Source organism: Tiliqua scincoides, chromosome 2 (genome assembly GCF_035046505.1).
Source record: "Tiliqua scincoides isolate rTilSci1 chromosome 2, rTilSci1.hap2, whole genome shotgun sequence".
Classification (NCBI taxonomy): domain Eukaryota; kingdom Metazoa; phylum Chordata; class Lepidosauria; order Squamata; family Scincidae; genus Tiliqua; species Tiliqua scincoides.
The window spans coordinates 220,191,987-220,215,695 of record NC_089822.1 but is presented as its reverse complement, the minus strand read 5'-3'; the positions used below and the strand labels follow the sequence as shown (position 1 = coordinate 220,215,695).

The following is a 23,709-nucleotide window of genomic DNA, read 5'->3' as shown; positions in this document are numbered from 1 at the left end:
AATTTGGCATTAGTAAGCTTTGTATGCCCATTCTTCAAATCAAACTCATGAATGCACAGTGCTGTCTGACAATTGCGTTAGTATTTATTTACTCAGTTAATGTATGAGGCTTCTATTGGCTTCTCAGAGCAAAACTATTTCTTTTCTTAGAGAATTTAATAACTGTTTTAGGACTCAATCCTAACTCACTTTCCTTACCTAGGAGCTGCATTGCCCTTATGTTGGTGCTGGAAACAAACATTCCCTTACCTTGAGGAGGCCTCTGAGAATGCCCCCCAACTGTGGGATGCAGCACACGTCCCATTGTAACAGTGCTGAAAAGTGGGTTAGGATTTGGGCCTTAGTGTGTCATTTTGAACTTTTATTGCATGTTGTACTGTGTTCATTTGTGTTGAAGCTAGCTTTAAATTGCTTCTTGGGCCTAACATCTATAGGTGAGAATGTTAAAAGTGACTGATATTACAGTACTTTTACTTATTCCAACCACGTTTTTTAAAAATAGTGATAGTAGAGAAGAACCATTTACAATGCTGTGTATTTACATTGATGGTAATGCTGGCTAAAAATTACTCGCAGAAGATAACACCTCCTAATTCATCCACTAATTTTAGGTTTAGTATTCAGAACAACATGTAAAGCACATTGTCTCTCTTTTAAGGTGCGGATTCCGACATGTCATGACAAGCCTGGAACTACCCAAGTGTTGCAGTCCACCCTCCAGGTAGTGAATAGCTTGCCAACCTCTTTTAATTCTCCCTCCATGTAAAGGATATGTATGAGGGGCTTGCATTTTGTGAAATAGGAATGGCCATAGAGCTGCACGAATAAAAATGTGATATGAGAACTGGAAAGTAAAAGCTTGTGCAGACATTTATGCCGAAGTAAATTACAGTGAAGATTGCTTAATGTTACTGTGTTTATGAAAAACAAAAGAAGCATTCTGTAATTAAGAGATTGGTAGGAGAGGCAGCACCAAGCAACTTTTGAATCCTAATTCAATGAACATATTTCCTACCCTGCTGTTATTGAGGAACCATGCCACTTTGCTGGACTAGATTAGATAATTCCAAACATTTGTTAAAATTTCCTGTCGTGCATTCCATAATGTGTCCAAGTATGACATTTACCCCTAAATCCCATGTCTAAGAAAATCTTTTCTTAAGAATCTAAGAAATTATTTTGAAACCCCTCAAAGCATGACCTTCAAATATGAATATATCTTTCCAACATAAGTACTATTCCTTAGTCTTCCCTTCCAAAGGAAAAAAAGGCCCCCCCCACACATGTATGTACATACGTACATTCTCATCTTGTCTTTTCTCCTGCCTATTTTTTCTCTTCTTTCTTTGGTGTGTTATTCTTTCTAACCATCCTGTTGTCCTGTAAAGGATCTTTTTGGTAGCTGTGTTTGCCTGTACTTTGTTCTCTCTCACTTGTCCAGCCAGTTTTCTGTCCTCCCTTACCAATTCACTTTGACAATCTGAGTGTTTAGTGCCAGATCTGCAGTATTCAGTGAAATGTGGAATTGGACATGAGAGAACCATTAGTTGTCTAGAACCAAACACTATTCTCTGCAGGCAACCAGGCAAATCACAATCTGCATATCTGTAATGAGTTGAGTGGTAATCTTGGTTATGAAAGTTACATAGTACACACAACTATCCACTGGTTGATTCTACTCTAATTGGTTTTTTGTTGGTTTTACTGTTTAGACAGACACACAAATCTCCATTGCTTTGCCAACAGTTCATGAAGTGGATCTCTTCAGGTAAAAATGTAAAAGCATCTTGATCTGATCTTTCTCTAATGCTAAAACTGACTCATCCCACCAGAGGGAGTTTCACAAATGAAAAGTTTTCTTAAATTGACAGATTGTAGAACATTAGTATGGAGACTTATGGCAGACATCCTTTTTGGTAATCCATACAGCAGTGGTTCCCAAACTTTTTTAACTGGCTGCTTTCTTGACCCTACTGAACTATTGGTTGTGGCTTCCCATTAGGACTACAGACTTATGCATTGTGTAGGGCAGCAAGTTTTTTTCAAGAATTCCGTCCCCTGTCTAGTTCCAATGTCTCCCCAGAGAGCCACGGCCATACAGTAATGTAAGTATGAAGTACTACGTACTTACTATGAAGTATGTAAGATGGGATTTTTTTTTTTTTTAACATTCAGGTAATATAGTGTTTCCCATCCTGGGGCTCGCAATCCCTCCGGGCAGCAGGAAACAACGTATTCCACTCCTAAGGAGAGTGGTGACCCAGTAGTGATGGCAGGATGGTGATGATGTCGCTTCTGGGTTCATGCTGCTGTCGATTAAGGGTTTTTTTTAATGTACCAGTCTGTGTCGGCGGCTGGAGACACAGCAAAACCTGGATTCCTGCTGCCACCAAACATGAGTAAGTCCAAACGCCCCCTTTTTTTCTTCATTGGCAGCAACATGAACTCAGAAGTGACATCATAGCTGAGTCACTTTACTGCTCCGCAACAACTTCATGGTTCCCTGAACTTCAAATTTGGGAACCACTGAGGTAAGGCGGTCAGGCCCCTCCCACCTTTTCAGAAAAGGTTGAAGAGGTAGTTATTTTAACAGTTCCTTGGACAAGTTGTATCACTATAAGCTTGGTCTTCATTAACTCAGGCAGGTTTCCCTTGCTGTTTTAATTTATCAGTATTGCTGTATGTCAAGGAGTTGCTGGGTAGAATATGCAAGAAGAAAATCAGGATGCAGAGGCTACCCTGTATTTCTACTCTTCTTCTGCCACTGACCTGCTTTTCTAGAGTCATCCCAAAACATCTTACTTCAGCTATTCTTTCAGGTTTCTTCACAGTGGGTGTGGTGCAGTGAACTCACTGTGCCTGTGGCCGCTGTATCCCTATGTCCTGGCTCAAGTTAGAGAACTAATAGTGTGCGGTAATGCACTTCTAACTGCAGTTCTACCCATGATTTATTTCTTTGACTTTTCTGCCATAGTGTTCCACCTTCAGGATAGCTCTGTAAGTCATGAATATCTAACAGCACTGTCCTCTGATTATACTCGGAAGTTCCATAGGACTGCACCCTAAGACTCTCAAGATGTGAATCAAATTCAAGTTTTTGGAGTTTGTTTGCTTTCTGTCTTTGCTTCTGTTTTCTCTGCTATAAGTAGAGGAAGGAAAACAAAAAAAGTTATTCTTGTAAATCTGTTTCAGATGTTTCTTGCCAGTGTTTTTTCACATCCAGATGCTGTGGGAGCTAGTGTTGTTAGGAGAACCACTTGTTGTCATGGCACCATCACCATCTGAGTCTTCAGAAACTGTGTTGGCACTAGTAAGGTAAACATACAGAGGAGCCTAAAAATCTGCTTGACTGTGATCTCATGATGTGGCACAAAAATGTGATGGCTGAAGCAGAATCTCAGCTTTCATTTTTTCCTGCCCCACAGGTATACACATTTGGTCCCTGTTGTGTATATACAACATAGGGCAGAAATGACTTACACAGAAAGAAAGAAAATGCAGGCCATGCCTTTCTTCACTTTTCAAAAAATCTTAAATGTGCAGATAAGCTCACTACTTGCAAGTGGAGTCTGGTGGTGAGAGAAAATCAGCCCTTGCATATTGTATGTACCTCAATGAAACAGGTGGATTCTCCATTTTGTCAACATGAGAAAATCAGCAATTGTGTAAAATGCAACTATTTAGGGAACTCAAAATGATGCCAGGGGCATCTGATTAGCCACTGTGGTGAACATGTCACTAGACCTTATGGTTCTTTGGACTGATCCAGCAGGGCCCTTCTAATATTCTCATGATGCTAGAGTAATCTGCAGAGTAAAGTAAGTGTGCAGCCTTAAAAAAAAAAGTTTATTTGTTTAATATTCTATGTGCTTACTTTGCAGCTGTATCTCTCCTCTGAAATACTACAGCGATTTTAGGCCTTACTTTACAATACATGACAGTGAATTCAAAGAATATACCACTCGTACACAGGCTCCGTAAGTAAAATGAACATATATATAACGTCAGTATTTAGAGTAGTTCAATCAGTGGATGAAGTACTACATAGAAATTTTACGGAAAAGTCTTACACAAGCATGTTCAGACAAGAAGTCTTTAAATCTTAAATTTTAGATTTTAAATTTGATATCATGCAGGAGCAGATGGATAGCAGCTCAATTTGAATAACAACATGTGTTAAAATGCAAGATCTTCTATATTACATAATGGATCATTATAATTCTGAATTTACTTTGTTACTGTGGGACTGGTCAAGCAACATAGCATTTGATTTCTAAAAACGACTTACAAATATAGTGTCCATGTTTAGGTGTTTCATTTTCTGTGGATTTTTTTAAAAGGTGGTACAGTTTCATGTTAAGTTACTGACTCCTGAGAACCCACTACAGCTAATGTGATCACAGTCTTACAAGTGTACATATTCACACCCCACACACCATGAGCAATATGTTTGTTCTTGGTGTTGTACTTTATTGGAAGCATCTTCCTTTTCATTCAAGAGCTGCTGAGGAATGTTTGAGAAACAGTGCTTTTGCACTGTCATTCCAGTTCAAGGCTAGTTAAATTACTGTAAGTTTGGCAGTTTGGTTAGACCATACATTCCAATACTGATATATAATATAAATATACATTCTTACTGGAGTTGAGAATCCTTCCCCTGGTCTGGATACAAACTTCTCAACAACCCAATACACAGAAATTTTTAATATAAGTTCTGCATGAGGCACAATAATAGAATTATATATCACTCCATCAGCTGCTTTCTATTTCCAACCTCTGAGCACTAAACTCAATTTAAAATAGTTAATTATAGCCTGCAGGGTTATGAAACTGAAGGGAGAATCTTCTGTTTAGACTTGCTAAACTGTGGTCTCAAGTCTACTCTTTAACTCTTGAAAGTCTGAATTATAATTGAAGAATAGTTCTGCTTGCCACTGAACTGATTTACTTGTGGTGCTATTTAAAAACTATAACGTGCTATTTGAGAAGGATAAAATTGTAATGTAGACTGTAAAGAGCACTCGAAATCAATAGCTTTAGCTGTTGGAAAAGACTAAAGGTGAGGGATAGGAGCAAAAAGCACATTTTTAGGAGCCAAGCCCTGTGTGAGGCAATGTCCACTTTGGGGAGTTTTGTTCTAGGTTCTTTTCCAGCCTTGGTTACAACTGTGCAAACATCTTTCTCTGCATATGTACTGTGCATCTCTCTGGGCGTGAAAGAAGCAGCGTTTGTACCACTGATTGTTCATGTATTTGAATCAGTTTGTCAACAGAAATGCAGTTTTGAGTATTTTGTTTACTGTGTGGTTGAGCATATTATTTCAGGATTAAAAAGCAGTAAAAACTTGGTACCTTCCAGAGCCAAATACATGTCCCTAGTATCTCTAGGTTGAAACTAGGGGAAGCTGCTGCCTGACTCCTTAGAAAACTGCTGTCAGTTGGTATAGGCCAGGGCTTGAAAAATTTGTTTCAAATCTATAAGCTAGCCCAGACATTTAGGAACCAGACAAGTTTTTCAGTTTTCAGGGTTTTATGTTTTATTGCTGGCTGGGGGGGGGGGGGGAACCCAAGTGCCACCAGTGAATGGCATAAGTTAGATTTTTCATAGAAACAAGAATTGAAATCCACATTTTCAGTCCTTGTGGTGCTATGAAAACTTGACAAATGTCACTGTGACAGAAAAAAGACTTGCATCTTGGATAAAAAAAAGATGTTTCTTTCAAAATTCATGACACTAAGGGCCCAATCCTATCGAGCCCAGTACCTATCGAGCCAGGTTTCATAAAAGTGCCGTAAGGCACTACCGCTGGTACTATAGATGCAGCGCTAGTGCTTAGGCCAACACCAGTCAACACTGGACTTCAGCGCTGAGAAGAGGCACCGCAGGAACAGCCCAGTAGTTTCGCCACTAAGCAGTGGAGCGGCTTTTCAGGGTGGGGGGAAGGTGAGAGAAGGGTGGAACTGGTTCAAGAGAGAGGACGGTTCAAGGGAAGGAACAAGCCTGGAAGGGGGGCAGGGATTGTGGTGGACTTTGCAATCGAATCCAATGCCTCCTCCCTGGCCAGAAAGCCCAGCACAGTTCTGGACCCGCTAAATAGCTGGGTTCTGCACCTGCTAAATCCATTGCTGCCAACTGCGTTCTACCAGGAGCAAAGTTTCCCTTATCCCAAGGAGACTCCAGCAGCTTCCCTGGCCACACTGGATACAGTAGCTGCTTTTTCATTGCCACTGTCTTTCTGGGCATGGGGGCAGCATAGGATTGGGCTGTAAGCCCACCCCCATTTACCTGGGGGTATGTCTTCTTGAACTCAGTGGGCTTATCTCTGAGTAGGCATGGCTGTAAAACAAACTGTCCTCACTTTTAAAGTTGGTGCAAGGGCTGCTGTGGTGAAGGTATGGATGCACACTTACCCACCAGTGTTCCCTCTAAGAGGTCTGCACCACTGTACAGCGACATCTCCAGATGCAGTGATATGATGTCATACATCATGGCTGGACTTCTGGGAAAGCCAAGCTCTGACCCGCATAGAGCTTGGTTTTGCACACTGACACACAATCTCACCTGGAGGCAAGGCTGAGGATGGGGGGGTAAAGGGGGTAATTTGTACCCAGGCCCAGGAGTCAAAGAAGGGGGCCCAGAAAATTCCTGGGATCTGACATTTTCTTATCTCACCTGAACTCGCTGCCTGCGCATGATGTTGGGGGCACAACTGTGGGCATGCAGTGGCAACTGCTGCTGCAAGCCATGCACACTGGGCCCAGGAATGCATCCATGACCCTCCTTAACATTATATCACATCTGGGAGGAAACTGGCCAGCTACAGTAGTGCTTTGGCTTGTGGATCCAATAACCATGAAGGACTATATAGGAGCTCAGGGACCCAGCTGCGGGGCTACAGCTGCTGCAGAAGTTTATTTTGGTGCACACAGGACACTGTCCATTCTAGTGTGACTCTGACTACAACTTTGCTAATTTTCTGCAATGATTTACTATACTTCAAAGATTTTAAAGAGACTGTGTTTGGTTTTCCATATTACTTTATCTAGCTGCCAGTGCCGCATGGTTGGGTAGACCTGGGCTCCACATCAAGAAGCCTGGTAGACCTGGGTTCCAAAGACTAGCTGTCAGCACCCTCTCTTTGCCTTATTTTGTCTCCCATTCTGCCTGCTCTCATTGCCTCCCTCCCCCTTTGGGGCCCCAAAGAAACATTGTACCCCCTGATAAAATTCCTCTCAGAGGCCCTGCCTGGCCTGTGTGAGAGAGTCTCCTTAACTGAGTCCTCTCTCCTCCTCCTGCTCTTTCCCTAGCCCTGTGGCTTTGGCTGCTGCTTCTCTCACTGCTGTGGCCTCCTTCAGGTCGCCTGATGAGACTCTATTGATCCTACAGCTGTGGCAGTGGATGCCATGCTTTTCACCAATGGCTGTCCCTCAGCCTTGCAACTGCTGCTAGACACCATAAGGAATTTTGGGTTGCTGTAGTGCAGTGGTACTCAAACTTTTCCGGCCAGTGGCTCCCTTGACCCCCATGGCTGTTGGCCATGACTCCCCATCATGTTCCTGAGGACTGGAAGTGGCATCATTAAACAGGAAGTGGCCAGAAATATTAACTATATTAAATATAATATTAAATATATATTAACTATATTAATATTAATTATATTAATCATATTAATTAAATGCAGATCTTAAAAATATATTATTAATACACAGCAATATACATGCTTTATAAATGTTCAGCTGCTGATCACGGTTGGAGACAGGATGCTGGAGTAGGTAGATTTTGTCTGGTCCAGGAGGACTCATTTTTTTAAACTTTGTAAGCATGCCAATAGAATTGTTTTATCAAATGAACTTTGTGAACAACCAATCTGACCAACATTACACACACACACCCCTATGGACCCCAATCCAACTAGTCATTTTTCCCATTCTCCTTGGATAGGATTGAACCCTTTATTAATTTAATTTAATTAAATTTTTCCAGCAGCTGGTGGGGAAAACAAAAGTAGACCACGAAAATATATCAGAACTGATAAGGGTTTGGTTAGGAAGCTGATTTGTCTCCTATACTAGGAGATGCACAGCTCAAGCCTATGCATGTCTACTCAGAAGTAAGTCCCATTAGAGTCAATGAGGCTTACTTCCAGGAAAGTGTGGACCGAATTGGGCTGGCAATCACTTCATCAGTGTCTGAAAGGTATTCCCTTCAAATAGCAAGATTCATCACTTTAAAAATACAGCCTTTCCTCTTCAGTCAAACAGCATGATTAATAAATCACTTTAAAAACAGTACCCTTTTTCTGCTCCTGGCCAAGTAAAGTGTGTGCTTGTCTCTCCCCAAGACACTTTACTTGGCTCCTGGCCAAGTAAAGTGTGTGCTTATCTTCAGAGCGCAATACCATAGTCTTTCGAGACTGAAGGTTGCCAACATGTCTCTTCCCTCCCCCTTGCCAACTGCATGGAAACAACTTTAAGGGGAGGGGGAGGAAAACAGGAAGGTTTGGAGATTGAAAGGGGGGAGAAGAAGAGGGAGGGGGTTGAAAAGAAAGATTTCACTTTGATGAGAAGTGATCACAGGCTGGGAACTAGGAACCAAGCAGACAAGGATCAGCGAGGGTTAAGGAGTGCCAGCTGAGCATGTTCAGTACTTGCCAGCTGGGGGCTGGAGTCGAAGAGCTTTGGAAACAACATGCAGCGAACACAGAAGGCGGCAGCCTCGGAGTGGAGGGAGAAGAGGGTGGGGCAGCAGCAGCCACTCTCGCAGCTGAGCAACTCCTGCTTTTTCTGCTTTAAAAAAAGGCACAGAAGACAGGCTTGTATTCTGCCCAGGGGTGTGACTGTATCACTGAGAGAGGACATCCTGCGCCTCCCCTTTGAGTTCCTGGTGCCGCCTTAAAGAGCCACGCCTCACAGTTTGAATAACACTGCTGTAGTGGCTTGGCACCCAGAATTTGTGGAATCCTGGTACAGGCAATGTTGAGCTAGGTAGACCAGTGGTCTGACTCTGTGTAAGGTAGCTTCCTATGTATATATGATATTCTTAACAAAGCAAATATTTAGTTGCCATTGGTGCAGTCTTCCCCTACCCTTCTTATAAGACAGGCGTAGCTGTTTTTCATAATAGAACAATTGCAAAGAAAGTTAACTTCTATTGTTTTTCTGATGAGCTGCTGACGGTACTAATTGAATTCTTGTAGTTCATATTGTGACTTCATTTGTCATCATTGTTGCTTTATTTGTTTCTCATAATCATACCATGATCAATGAATAGCAGTATAGAGGAAAATGAACAGATTGTATCATAAAGTTTCCTTCCTCCAGAGCAAGGTGATCTTAGGATACAACCCAGCATGTTTTAGTCCAGAAATTAAAAGAAAAATGTGATGGTTGTTGCTAATATGCTCAGAATTTTGTGAGTACAATAAATTTTGGTACTTGAAACACATAAGAATCTTGTGGCACCTAAACAACCAAGAGGTTTATTGTGGCATAAGCTTTTGTAACCAGAGCGCATTCAATTGGATTCATGAAGTGTTATCTTTTGTGGTCAGATACATATGCAGAATACATGTGTATATATAGAGAAAAAAATGGTAAGCAGTGGGGAAATTTGATCATTATTGCTGTCATTAATTATCATTGTACTTGTATTTGAGCACTGTATAGAAATCTCACTGGTTATCCCGCTTGCATTTTATGGTCTTTGGGTTCCACTGCTTACACGTTTTTCCTGTACCCCTATTGATTGATATACATAATCTGCCTGCCAAAGATAACACTTCATGCACTTGACTAAATGGTTGTATCTATGAATGTTTATGCCACATTAAATCTGAAAGACTTTAAGTTCTTCAAGCTCACTTTTGCTGTTTGTGGCAACTTCTCTGGAATTTGGTAACCGTCTCTATGCAGAAATGTATGGTTCTCATTTAAGAATCTTCCAACTTTCAGACCATCTGTTATATTAGGAGTGACAAATCCGTTTTTTGCCAAGACGCTACAGCATTGGCCTCACATTATCCGAATCGGAGATGCTAAATTGTCAGGTAAAGTATGAAATTGACTGCAGCTTTTGTTTTGAGGTACTTTATATACAAATGTATAGTTAACATGTTTTCTTCTTGTACTTAAATTCCGAAAGAATAGGAGACAAAAAGAACAGAGGACAAAAAGTGAACTAGAGAGAATGTTTGGTTATGAGTAAAGGAAAAAAAAGACCGACATCTCCAAATTAATTGAATCCTTTTTGTAGATGAATATTTAACTCCGTTAGAAGAACCAAACCAGGTTTGAAACTAAAGTACCACTAAATCAGACCAGTATAGTCAATTCGTTGTAATTAATTCAATTGACATTCAAATAAAAATTGGATAATTCTTAACTGAAAATATATGTAAATATACAAAGTGATGACTTCCATGATACCAACTTCTTTGTAACTTGAACGAGTGCCATACTTGTACCATCAAACCGATACAACACACAGTATGGGGAGGAAAAAGCTATTTTTCCATTAATTGAATCCAAGGCTACTTATTAATTTGTATTGATCATTTATTTTAAAAAGCCAAAGGTTTTATATAAAAAAGTTCACACCAAAGGTGGGCAATACTGCACAGACAGAGGGGGAGGACTGTGGGTGCAGAGGGGTGATGTTTGCCAAGTTCTTGGCATCTGTTTCCATCTGTTGTTCACTTCTGCATGTCACTTCCCCTCTTCTTTTTCCATATTGTAATGGCAGCCTGACATATTTGATACTGGATACTACCTCAGGAAGTGTGAGGACTATATGGCTCCACTTGCCATTGAGAGGGGCTGTAGCATATTGGAGTGTCTCATTAGCCCCAGAATTTAAGGGGACGTGCATTTGGCCTTCCCTCACCTTTAGTTACGAGTAGATGTATTTTGCAGGCCCCACTATTGAAGGAGGGAGGGAGGGAAACAGCCAGGCCAATGTCAAGGCATAATTCAGTTCTGGGGTGGAGAGGAGCTCCTGTGCTCTCTGTCCCTCCCAGTTGTAAATGGGGAAACTTACTATTGGCTCTTAATTCTTTCTGTTTGCTCCGCTCTGTTGGTGACTCAGATAATGGAAGAAACTGTCTTAGCTGTTGCTGTTAGCTTTGCTGGCTTCCTGTTCCCTCTATCTCTAGGGCCACCGCTAGGAGAAGGGCAGGGATCTTTTGTTATGGTAAAGCAAGCATCCCCTCCCTCACTTGCCCATCCTTGCTTTATCATATTGATGGGCCTCTAGCTAATAAGTACAAGTAAAATAAAATTATTGGTGTACATAAATTGACTTGCTCTATAAGAGGCAAGAAATAGAAATGTAAGGTTGCACTCCATTGATTAAACAGGGCCAGTATTTTAATTTCCTATGACTTTCTACCAAATATATTGATTCTCTGCTTGAGTACTTAAAAGTGGTTTCATATATCTTTACATGCTAAGCATGTCTGAGTTAGCATAATGTTTGTGAATAATTTATGGAAGCAAAAAGGCCTATGTACAGGATTCAGACTCTTGATCCCCTCTTGAATTCCATCAAATCTCCTTGTGCTCTGAAAATATTGGAGACCCCTGAATTAGCATCCCACGTATTGTGAGGTGCTGCAGTCAGAAAAGCCCACATCTTCATACAGAAGTGCTTGAGAGCATGCACTGATGTTTTCAGATCCTGGCATTTGACTGCTATGTTCATGTGGGGTGTTTTTCAACATGTTGATAGGTGAAGTCCCAAAGCAGGTGAAGGTGAAAAAACTGAAGAACTTGAAGACTTTAGATTCTAAACCAGGTAATAAGTCTCATCTCTATAAATTTAAGTTTCGTGGCACGCTTGTAGGCCCTCAAAAATAGGAAAATCCTGTTTTCTTTCCATAGGTGTCTATTCATCTTACAAGACGTACTTGAACAGAGATGAAGAAATAATAAAACAGTTACAAAAGGTGATACTTTCTGATTTGTCACTCATTGAAACTCTAATATATTTGTAGTTATTAGGCAGGAATGTACATCTTAAGAAAAAAGCAACAGAGCTCAGTTATTACATTCCTTAAAGGAAATATTGCTCTTCCATTTTTACACCCACAGCCTGCCTTCAAACCAGGCTAGAGAATTCTAATCTGGAATAAATATTTTTAATGAAAAATAATGTCCAACTTATGGACACTTCCTGAGAGGAAAATACAGTCCACTAGTGACTGGCATCCACATTTTAGTCTTTGGAAAAGGTAACCAATGCTATAAAGGCATGATCCTGAAAACTTATTTAGGTGCACACAAAGTTTTGAATGCTCATACTGGGACTCTTGACTCATTTCCTGCAAGGTAGACCACTTTTGAAACTCCCTTGAGTTCTAAACACAATTTATTAGGCAGCGTAGGGAGCTGCTGTTTTTTGGGGGGAGAAGTTGAAAATCCTGCTACATATTTAGAGTTTAGCATCATAACTCTCTGGATTGAAGAAAGTTCTTTAGCAAAGTTTGAGTGCAGACAAGAAAACATGTCTTATGTTCTATGTAAAAGACTGGTTAAATGCTTTAGTAGGTATGTATGTAAATATTCCAATCTATCTTCAGATAACCATTTAAACTTTGCTATTTAATCATCTTTAATTGATCTTAATCTTGAAGGTTGCGGGTCAACAGTTTTAATTCACAACTTTCAACAACCAGTTGAAATGAACGAATGTATATAATTTGCTTTTAGTGGCAACCTTAAGGTTTATTGCAAATTAGATGCAAATCAGTGGAGTATGACTATAGCTTGTAGTCTGCTGAGTTGGTGGACCATTCACTGTGATTTGTCTTTTAGGGAGTACAGCAGAAGCGTCCTGCAGAAGCCCAGAGCATAATACTCAGGCGTTATTTCTTGGAATTGACCCAGAGCTTCATTATTCCTCTAGTAAGCTCTCTTATGTATAATGTCTTTCTGACCCACGAAATTACTGATCTTGAAATCTGGTGAAAATGAAAGCACATAGTATTTGAAGAGCATCCCCAGCTAGTTTTTCACCCACAGTCCAAGGCTCCCTTCAAAATGTTTATGTCTGTTGGAAAAGGTTTTAAAGCGTAATTCTTTAAAAAAAAGAAGTCTGTTTTTCCTCTCACTTTTGTATAAAATCCACATTCAAGAAGTGGGAAAAAATCCTCAATCCTGGGTGAAGCATGGACAGAAAATATGTTCATCCCGGTGCTGTATTTGGTTCTGAATTCTTGGAAAGGTAACTCTTGCTGTGTAAACATATACTGAGCCATTTACAGCTCATATACTGAGCTGAATAAATTTCTTTTAAATATTTCTTCATGGATATTCTTAACAATTTTGCTATTATGATAATCAGCAAAAGTTTTTCTTCTGACCAGGATACTTGAATACATTTCCTTTGTTTAACTAACAATACAAAACTCTGGGGAAATGCTGTACTGTACAAGCATCCCGCACTTTCTGACAGTTCGTTTTTCGACGTTCCACTCTTTCAACATGTTTCAGTTATACCTGGAAGTCATTCATTCAATGCCTGCTTTGCTCTTTCAACCTCTATCTGTTGTTCTAAAGGCTAAAATTGTGCTCCCCCATGTTGATTTGCGTATGACATGGTGATTCAAACTGTTCTGGGGTGTGAGTGTGAGAGAGAGCAAGTGAGCGAACATGTGCCAACTTTAGCTCAGAGTCTATTCCCATTCCTGAAGGTGTTAATGAGAGTCCATTTGCAGAAATCTTTGGGTGACTGCAGGAATTTTCAAAATAAAAAAGGCATTTGCAATTTGCTAGTGCATTGGAGGCAATGGAAGTGCATTGGAGGCAATATTAGTAAAATAAAAAAAGACCAGGTTCTGTTTTTCAACTATTTCTGCTTTTCACCACATCCCTAACCTGTCAAATGTGGGGGGGGGGGATGCTTGTAAAAATATAAATATTAGTAACTTTTCTGGTGAAGAAGAAATATATTTCTAGTAGTTCAGACTAGCAAGGTGAGCAACTAAATAGAATTTGTTCTCCAACCAATTCTCAATACGAAATCAAATACCAGGTCAAATTCATTTTGGCTTTCACTGCTTGCTGCTTTTAACCTTGTATTTTTTTTGTCCTTTCCCAGTCTCCCCCACCAACAGTACTCTCAGCAAGCACTGCAGCAGATAATAAGCACATGCATTTTCTCTAGTTCCCTCCTCACTCAGCCCTAGAGGAAAAAGAGGAAGAATGATAAGAAGTAGTGACACAATCAGGCACCTGGGCAGGGCATGATTAATTAGTGACTCAGATGTTGTTGCTTCAACAGGTGAATTTGGTCCACAGGCCTCTGTTTGCTGACCAGTGATGCAGTATGCATTATAATGGAGCATTTTTCTTGGCTTCTGTGCTTGTTCAGGATAGCTCCAGGAAGTGCTGAAAGGAAAAAAAATGTATTGTGTTTTGTCTTAATTGAGGAATTTGCTGTATAGCCCCAGGTGTCTGATTTTTGTACAACTTGACCTTGAGCCTTTGCCTTAAAATGCTTACTAGTGAATTGCAGTGAATTTCTTTCCATGAACCTTTAAAAAAAACAAAACTAAAGATAGTTCTTACTGCTACTCTTTTATTTTATTATTTTTTTACATTTTCATTCTAGTTTTAATCAGTAATAATAAATAATAATAATACAGGTATTTATATACCGCCTTTCTTGGTCTTTATTCAAGAGTTTATTCAAGGTGGTTTACATAGGCAGGCTATTTAAATCCCCGTAGGGATTTTTACAATTGAAAGAAGGTTCTATCTTTCAAGAACCACAACATTCAGATGTTTCTTTCTGATCTGGTTTCACATTCTGGCCTCCATCCTCCCACGCTCAGAGCAGATGGAATAACTCGGCTCAGCTTGTCAGCTGCTTCAAGGTCACACAGTGCTGGTGGCCTCGAACTGGCGACCTTGTGGATGTTATCTTCAGGCAAATGGAGGCTCTACCCTCTAGACCAGAGCTCCTGCCCAGTAGTTGGATTTATTGAGTGCAGTAGCCAAAGGCTATTGCAACCTGACAGAAAGATTTCAAATATGATGAGGCAAGTAAGGATGCATTTGGGCAGTACTGAAACAATATAGGAGAGTATCAGAGATAGGCATATCCACCGCAGCTTGAATCAAGAGTCTCCATCCCCTTTAACTCAACTCAAAATTGGGTCCTAACAGGCGGACTTTTCAAGTTGCCCAGAGCGTTTTGGGGACTGTAAAAAACTTGAGTCCCGAGTCTTTTTGGTACACGTTTTTGATCATCAGTTCTTTCAGAGATGAACAAGAGACTCCGCTCCCGCCTCCCCGCCCCGCCTCCTGCTTGATGCAAAACCAAAACATTAACCCTTCCCTGCCTCCTGGCTGGAACTTCCCTTCTACTTGCCCGGTCTGAATGATGGCCCCCATGGGGTCTTTTACACTGCGAAAAAAGTAAGCCAGCACACCCAGACACAGACAGACCTGTGTCTGTGTACTTGGGGGCTCATTTCCGAGTCAGTGACCTCAGACTTGAGTCAGTGCCAGAGTCATTGACATGCCTGACATGAGTATACATGAGTCAACAAAAACACATGTTTTTGCAACTCGAACTCCAGTCACCTGGAGCGTAGATACTCTCATATTGTTCCAATTTATATACACTTCAGGGATGGAGTGTATCATTTGTGTAGATGATATTCTCCTTCTGGGGGTCTGTGTTCAGGATGTGATTAGATGTAGGACCCTTTTCACATTACGTTCTAAAGTAGCACATGCACACAGATCTTTTTGGGAGGTTATGAGCTCTTTGAAGCAGCAGTCCATGAACCGTCAGGGACTATCATCAGAAAAAAAAACTGATTATAAGCCATAATTGATTGTATATGCCTTCAGGATTGCAGTATATTCATTTGAACTTGAGAGCTCCTTGAATTTATATTCATTTAGGTCTAGTGTAGTATTTTATTATCAAAATGCCACCACAACAGTTTACCCTATTTTTCTAAACTGCTCTTTGAGTCAATATTTCAAGTACTTTGAACCAAATAATGATGATGTGTCAAATACAAGCAATGTATTTGGGGTTTTATGTATTTATGTTTTTATTTAGGGTTTTTGTTTGTTTTTCTTGTTTTTCAGGAACGATATGTGGCAAGCTTGATGCCTCTGCAGAAAAGCATATCACCTTGGAAGGTATGAAGATCTTCATGACATGAAAACTGGTTTACGAAAGAGTTTGTAGCCAGGCTGCTTACAGCTTTATTTTCCTTGTAGAGTCCACCACAGTTGAAAACATTCAACCAAGAGGAATTTATGAAAACGCTGGAGAAAACAGGGCCACAACTTACTTCTAGATTGAAGGGAGACTGGATAGGACTATACAGGTAACATTGTTTGTATTTTAAATAATTGCTCCCTGAGTTACAACTAAATCTGATATATTAAAGGGAAAAAACTTATTTTTGAGGCAGAAAGACCTTCCCTGCTAACATGATTGGTTATACAAAATGACTTTACAGTTGCCCCTTTAGCATTCAAGAATTCATAGCTTCTTTTCATGTTCAGAGAGCATTATAAAAATGAATTGGGGTTTTAATTACCATTTTTTATCAGCTTGAAAAATACGCTTTCAGTGCGGTAGCCATGTTAGTTTGTTGCAACAGAAACAGTATTGTGTGATAACACTTTCAGGATTAACCACTTTATTTCAACATGGCAAAGGGGATGCACACCATACTTTCTCACAATTCATAGTCACAGTTCTTCCATAAGTTGTACAGAAGTTTACTTTACTAGCTGAAAGAGTACCATCCAGTGGGAAGTTCTCATGCAGAAGCCTAATTTAAAATGAATTAGAACTGCACAGGAATGTAGTGCTCTTGCACAAATCTTCTTCAAAGAGGCTTGCTCAAGAGAACTTCTCATTGCAATGTGTCTAGAATGTTTTGATACTGTGAGTGGAATTAGCATTCATTTGTTCCCTATGTAGGTGTAGGCCGCAATTAAACCTACACAAAGCACAAGTGAATGCTGCTAAATACATCTTATTAATATTGGAGTGTAAATTACTCCTGTCCTATTTTCATACCTGTACTTTCTTGTCCCTTATCTTGTTTGTTTAATACCAGTTCCAAAGCCCTGTAAAAAGGACTTGTCATCATTTCTGTGCTCTGTACAGTACTTGGCATTCTTAGAGCAGTGGTTCCCAAACTGGCGAGTCACAACCCACCAGGGGAACTGGAAGAGGGCCATTCCCCTTTAAGGGGAGTGGCCCTGAAATGGGTTGCAGTGCTGCTGGAGGCAAGGGTTTTTTAACTTACCTTTTTTAACTTACCAGGGATGTTAAGGGACCAGGGATGTTACATGTTACCAGATGTAACCAGGGATATTACCAGGGACCCTCCTGGCCCTCAGGAGAGTCCAGGAGGCTTGCAGCCCCCTCTGCATGCCTATGTGCTACTCCAAATAGTTCTGGGCAATGATTGGAGCCCACTTTTGGTTTTCACTGTGGCACCGTCGGGGTCTTCTCCCTGCCAGTACTCACCGTGGTCCCAAGTAGGACTTTGGGAACTGCTGTCCTAGAGGAAGTGAAATAGCTTAATAATGGGACAGTACTTTATGCTGCCTGTAATACTTTATAACTGCCAACTCATTGCATTCATAGTCCATGTCAGGTAGATTATTACTCTTTCTACTTCAAAGTTTAGACATAGAGCTTGTGTTTTTGTGAAGGAAACCCAATGAATCTGTAGTTTACCTGGAGTTTAAACGTAGGTCTAAATTCAGTACTGTATGCTACAGACATACTACAGTTGCTCTCAGTGTGGAAAGGATTGTCACTCCCAAATTGGCTTTTTCAGCCACACTAGATGCTGTTCCAGAACCACCATTCAGAGCACAATACCATAGTCTTCTGAGACTGAAGGTTGCCAACATGCTGAGACATTTTAAACTGCTGCTTCTGTGTACATCTCTCATCAGCAGCCATTTAACAAGTTTCCATTCGCCTGAAAAACCTTATCTCTGCCCAGATATCCCAGAGCACATGAGACTCATGCTGGCTTTACCCCGTTAGTGTAAATCACTCCATTTTTCCCCTGCCAGAAGGATCCCTTTTAACTTTGGATATAACCAAATTGGCATCTTTATTTTTCATAGTTAACCCATTTCTGCCCAGCCCACAGGTATACACATTTGATCCCTGTTGCATATACAGGTGGAGCCTATTTATCCACGTTAGTTCCGTTCCGTGACTCTGCGCAATTAAAAAAAACCCTCCCTTTGCCAGTTGTCCTGCTTCTTTCACAGGTGGGATGCTGAGCTTTAAGAGTCCAGTCCTATGTGTTTCTACTCAGAAGTAAAGTGGGAATTTCCTTCTTACTCCCTGGAAAGTGTGGAGAGGATTGTAGCCTAAATCTCATTCTTTGCTTGCTGGGAAGGCTTCCTTGCTGGGCTATTTTTTTTATTTTTTTTTGGGGGGGGGAATCGGCAAACACTCCCAGGGTTTTTTAAAGCAATCCCCTCTGTTGCTACCACACCTGCCCCTGTGTGTGTGAGAGAGCGAGAGCGCTGCACGTGCTCTGGCTACAGAGGTTTTCTGCCCCCTCCTTCACCTCTTCAGCCTCAGCTGACTCAGGGGCTCCAGGAGTCTTACTGTTCCTTCACTAGGGGAATCTCTTCCATGGCTCCAGGGCTATTTCCCTGCCTGGGTGAGTAGAAGCCTTTCTGCAGTGTTTTGGGCTGCCTGGAAACCGATCAAGAAGCCAGGCAGGGCAAAGGAGGTACCGGTGTGTGTGACTCTCAGTTCCCCCACCCCATTCTCCTAGAGACAAATCCGTGGATAAAAAATCCGTGGATAAATAGGTTGCACCTGTATTCCAATATTCGCCACATGATTTCACCCCTTCATGTCTTGGACAGTTCTCCTGGTATCTAGGAACTGGTCATGTTTAATTTTTAAATGTGTTTGGTTTAGAAGGCAGAGGATTTCTCAAGGGTTGGTTAGAAAAATGGGAAGCTGCCTTCTACTTAGTAAGATAATTGGTTCATCTAGCTCAGTGTTTTCTTCTCTGACTGGTAGTGACTTGCCAGGGTTTCCGATAGGAATTTTTCTCTGTCCTACCTGATTATACTAGCGATTAAACATGGGACCTTCTGCACGCAAAGCAGGTGCTTTTCTGCTAAGCTGCAGCCCCTCCCCAGAGTGTCACTTTGTTCCACTAATGAAACTAATTTTCTATTTGTCTTAAAGACGGTTTTTGACATCTCCTAACTTTGACGGTTGGTTCAGGACACGGAGGAAAGAAATGACACAGAAGCTGGAGGCACTGCATTTAGAAGCACTGTGTGATGAGGTCAGAAAAGTTACTTTGCATTAAGCATTTTATTCCTTGTCCTCTCTGTGCATTTTAAAGTACAAAGCACAATTTGTCCTTACGCTGGATTTTTAACTTGCTTGGCAAAGAACTGTTCTAACAAGCACAATATTTTTATTAGATAGAGGTGATGAGGACATGCTAGTAATAAATTGCATGGATCCAAAAGGCCATTCATAGTCTTCTGTGTACTCATTAAGGCTTATTAGTTACTACCTTCCTACTGTAGTCCTCTCCCTGCACTCCCCAAAACTTGCTCCAATACTCCAGGAGACCCTGCAGAGGAGCATACTATTGGTATAAGGGCACTGGAGAGGAAAAACTGTATCTCTCTAATGTGCACCCATGCATATACAGGGATGCTTTATATATATTGTTTCTAAGGTCCATCCAGTAATGATTGGTCATCTTGTGTGCTTGAAAACTCTATCATCTGTAACTTTTTTGTGAAATGTGCTTGCTTGTTTAGATGCACTTAAGCAGGCATCTAAGATATTTCAGGAAGCTACAATAGTGCAACATTTTAGTGGCTTACCTTAAATGAAAAGTATTGTGAATGTATGTTTGTCATTTTCATAGGACTTGATTTTCTGGAGTCAGAAACACACTGAAGTAGAAACTGTGGATCTAGTCTTAAAATTAAAGGATAAACTGGTAAGTATCAATGCAGTCTTTTGCATGCTTTTTATTTTGCTACTTTTACTCAGAATAATGATCCATTCAGTAGTAGGGGTTACTTCTAAGTAAGTGTTCATAGAATTGCAGCCTTTGTGTATTCAACATATACTATTGTCATTACCATTATTACATGTGCTGTCCATTTTAAGTATTCTAGGAATTTAAGTATCATGTGCCATCAGGATTTGAATCAGCCTTGAAAAGTGTTTGCAGAGGTGCTTTGATCTTTCTCAAATCCATTTAGTTTGGCTCATTGAAGTTTAGTTTGTATTCACATAACTGCTGCAGGAGTACCTCAATGCAGTTATTTAGGGACAGTGACTTATTTTGAGAGCCATGCAGAATGGGGGAAAAATAGCAACTTTTCTGAGAGTGCAATTCTATTCTAGTGTTGTGCTGGTGCAGCGGCTGCTGCGCCAGCTGAGGGTGTTGTGAAAGTGCGGTAAAGTATAGGTGTAGCCTCTTTATCATTGGATTTGCCTCACTGAGGATACTGAAACCCCAGATTGCCCCTCTGCTGACCTCCCAGATGCAGCCAGAACCTCAATTTGAACCACCATGCATAACCTCTCTGAGGCTCAGAATGCTGCCCAGAGCTTCTTTTTATTTTTTAACAACTTCTAGCTGCCAACCAAGGTAAGTATGCTGCCAAACAGCACAGAGGTAGGGGTTGGGTCACAGAGAGGGGTCATTTCAGGACAGGGGGAGGACTGAACGGGGGGGCAGGATCGGGTGCAGGAGGGGACAGGATCGGGAGAGCAGGCCTCCGACGTATCCTAACCCCAGGCCTTGTGGCATTATACTGGGCTTCCTGGATTTGCACTAGCTAAATAGCTGGCACAGATCCAAGGAGTCCTACAGGGCAGGCTGGGCCTTTACCTGGCATAAGGGGAAAAATGCCCCCTTATCTCAAGTGGACCTCTAGCCTCCTCCTAACCTGTGCTGGATACAGTGCAGACCATGTGGCAGGGCTGTGCTAGCGCAGGTTAGGATTATTCTGTGAGTGTATGGAAAACAAGACTAAACTATAAAAGAGTTGCTGTACTGTATGTTAGTCTCTGTAGAGACTCAACAGTATCTCTTTAATTAAAGGTAGAAACTGTTCAGGAGACTTCTGGATTGATCTTCTGTTGTGGATCTGAACCTCTGTCTTATAGGGGGAGCTGATCCTGACTAATTTGCTTTTCCTGAAGCAGACTAGCGTGGGATTAGGATAGCTCCTCCAGTCAGTGACTATTGCACATATGAGTACTTTCCTTCTATTTGCCAGAAGAAAGTTAGGATGCTTGTATAGCAACCACAGAGACCTTAGGAAAATGCAACAGAGGGCTAATACTCCCAGAATATGGGTGTGAGGACAGAGTAGTGCTTGGCTGGACTATGGCAATGAGGACTCAGTCTTATGGTCCATATCATAGGTTCATTCTTCTACATCTTAATGCTGTTGTCTATGCTTTTCTTCCTGGTCCCCCTCTGCAACTATTTTAGACCCTTTTTTGCATATTTGAAGCTCAATTACCTTTTGACTCTTGATTGCGTTTACAGTGACGTTGTTCAGACAAGCCAAGGTTGAAATCACTTGTTTTGTTTTCACTAATAACTTTGTTTACTTCAATGTCAGGAGATGCACAGGTTGTGACTTTATTTATAAATTCAAATCTGCTGACCAAGCAAGGTGTGGCTGGAGATGGAATTTTCCCACAATGCAAGACTATTGCTAAACTGGCCAGATGGTGGGGTGGGGTTGCTTTGAATAGCTAGAGTTTGCAGTTTCCCAAAGACCTGTGGAATAATACGTCCTTGACATCAGTTCAGACAAAATGCCACAAGATTGGTCCAGGTCATGCTTGCCTGACATGTATACAGAGGTATTGGGCAACAATATCACTGCACTGTTAGTATTTCTTTGTCCATCCTGCAATTTGAGAAAGGTGCATGTTAGTAGCTCCCCCTGGTGGTCCCGTGCAATTACTGAAGATGCATTTGATAGTCAAACATTGTAGATCAGATTGGGGATAGTGTGGGAATGGAAGGAGGCTGTTCTTCTTGGTCAGCAGTCTGCCCAACTTTAATGATCTTGAAGGAAAAACAATAGGATGCTTGTATTCTGCATTGCCTTTCTTCTCAGCCATCTGGGACAAGCTTTGCAGGCAGCGAGCCTGCAGATCTGTAGCCCAGAGAAGCTAAAGAAACAGTCATCTGTTGCACTCTTCTGAGGAGGGGAACAGGAACTGGCCTTTTTTGAGCAGTGTAGTACTAGCAAATAAATACAGGTATTCCCTGTATCTGCAGATTCACTTATCTGTGGTTCTTAAGAACATAAGAACATAAGAACAGCCCCACTGGATCAGGCCATAGGCCCATCTAGTCCAGCTTCCTGTATCTCACAGCGGCCCACCAAATGCCCCAGGGAGCACACCAGATAACAAGAGACCTCATCCTGGTGCCCTCCCCTACATCTGGCATTCTGACTTAACCCATTCCTAAAATCAGGAGGTTGCGCATACACATCATGGCTTGTACCCCATAATGGATTTTTCCTCCAGAAACTTGTCCAATCCCCTTTTAAAGGCGTCTAGGCTAGACGCCAGCACCACATCCTGTGGCAAGGAGTTCCACAGACCGACCACACACTGAGTAAAGAAATATTTTCTTTTGTCTGTCCTAACCCGCCCAACACTCAATTTTAGTGGATGTCCCCTGGTTCTGGTATTATGTGAGAGTGTAAAGAGCATCTCCCTATCCACTCTGTCCATTCCCTGCATAATTTTGTATGTCTCAATCATGTCCCCCCTCAAGCGTCTCTTTTCTAGGCTGAAGAGGCCCAAACGCCGTAGCCTTTCCTCATAAGGAAGGTGCCCCAGCCCCGTAATCATCTTAGTCGCTCTCTTTTGCACCTTTTCCATTTCCACTATGTCTTTTTTGAGATGCGGCGACCAGAACTGGACACAATACTCCAGGTGTGGCCTTACCATCGATTTGTACAACGGCATTATAATACTAGCCGTTTTGTTCTCAATACCCTTCCTAATGATCCCAAGCATAGAATTGGCCTTCTTCACTGCCGCTGCACATTGGGTCGACACTTTCATCGACCTGTCCACCACCACCCCAAGATCTCTCTCCTGATCTGTCACAGACAGCTCAGAACCCATCAGCCTATATCTAAAGTTTTGATTTTTTGCCCCAATCTGCATGACTTTACACTTACTGACATTGAAGCGCATCTGCCATTTTGCTGCCCATTCTGCCAGTCTGGAGAGATCCTTCTGGAGCTCCTCACAATCACTTCTGGTCTTCAGCACTCGGAAAAGTTTGGTGTCGTCTGCAAACTTAGCCACTTCACTGCTCAACCCTGTCTCCAGGTCATTTATGAAGAGGTTGAAAAGCACCGGTCCCAGGACAGATCCTTGGGGCACACCGCTTTTCACCTCTCTCCATTGTGAAAATTGCCCATTGACACCCACTCTCTGCTTCCTGGCCTCCAACCAGTTCTCAATCCACGAGAGGACCTGTCCTCTAATTCCCTGACTGTGGAGTTTTTTCAGTAGCCTTTGGTGAGGGACCATGTCAAACGCCTTCTGAAAGTCCAGATATATAATGTCCACGGGTTCTCCCGCATCCACATGCCTGTTGACCTTTTCAAAGAATTCTATAAGGTTCGTGAGGCGAGACTTACCCTTACAGAAGCC

At 41.5% G+C, this 23,709-nt stretch overlaps 1 protein-coding gene across 2 annotated transcripts in view; it reads left to right on the top strand.

Moving 5' to 3' along the window:
• DENND6A (DENN domain containing 6A) overlaps positions 1-23,709 on the top strand; it is a 47,809-nt gene that overhangs the window by 21,914 nt on the left and 2,186 nt on the right. For both annotated transcript variants that reach the window (XM_066616616.1, XM_066616615.1), the window contains 12 exons: positions 659-721; positions 1,713-1,768; positions 3,193-3,315; positions 3,882-3,977; positions 9,951-10,045; positions 11,725-11,790; positions 11,877-11,941; positions 12,810-12,899; positions 16,104-16,157; positions 16,239-16,348; positions 19,216-19,318; positions 19,919-19,993. In XM_066616616.1, the coding sequence (XP_066472713.1) occupies positions 659-721; positions 1,713-1,768; positions 3,193-3,315; positions 3,882-3,977; positions 9,951-10,045; positions 11,725-11,790; positions 11,877-11,941; positions 12,810-12,899; positions 16,104-16,157; positions 16,239-16,348; positions 19,216-19,318; positions 19,919-19,993 (996 nt within the window). The remainder of the gene's footprint in view (positions 1-658; positions 722-1,712; positions 1,769-3,192; positions 3,316-3,881; positions 3,978-9,950; positions 10,046-11,724; positions 11,791-11,876; positions 11,942-12,809; positions 12,900-16,103; positions 16,158-16,238; positions 16,349-19,215; positions 19,319-19,918; positions 19,994-23,709) is intronic.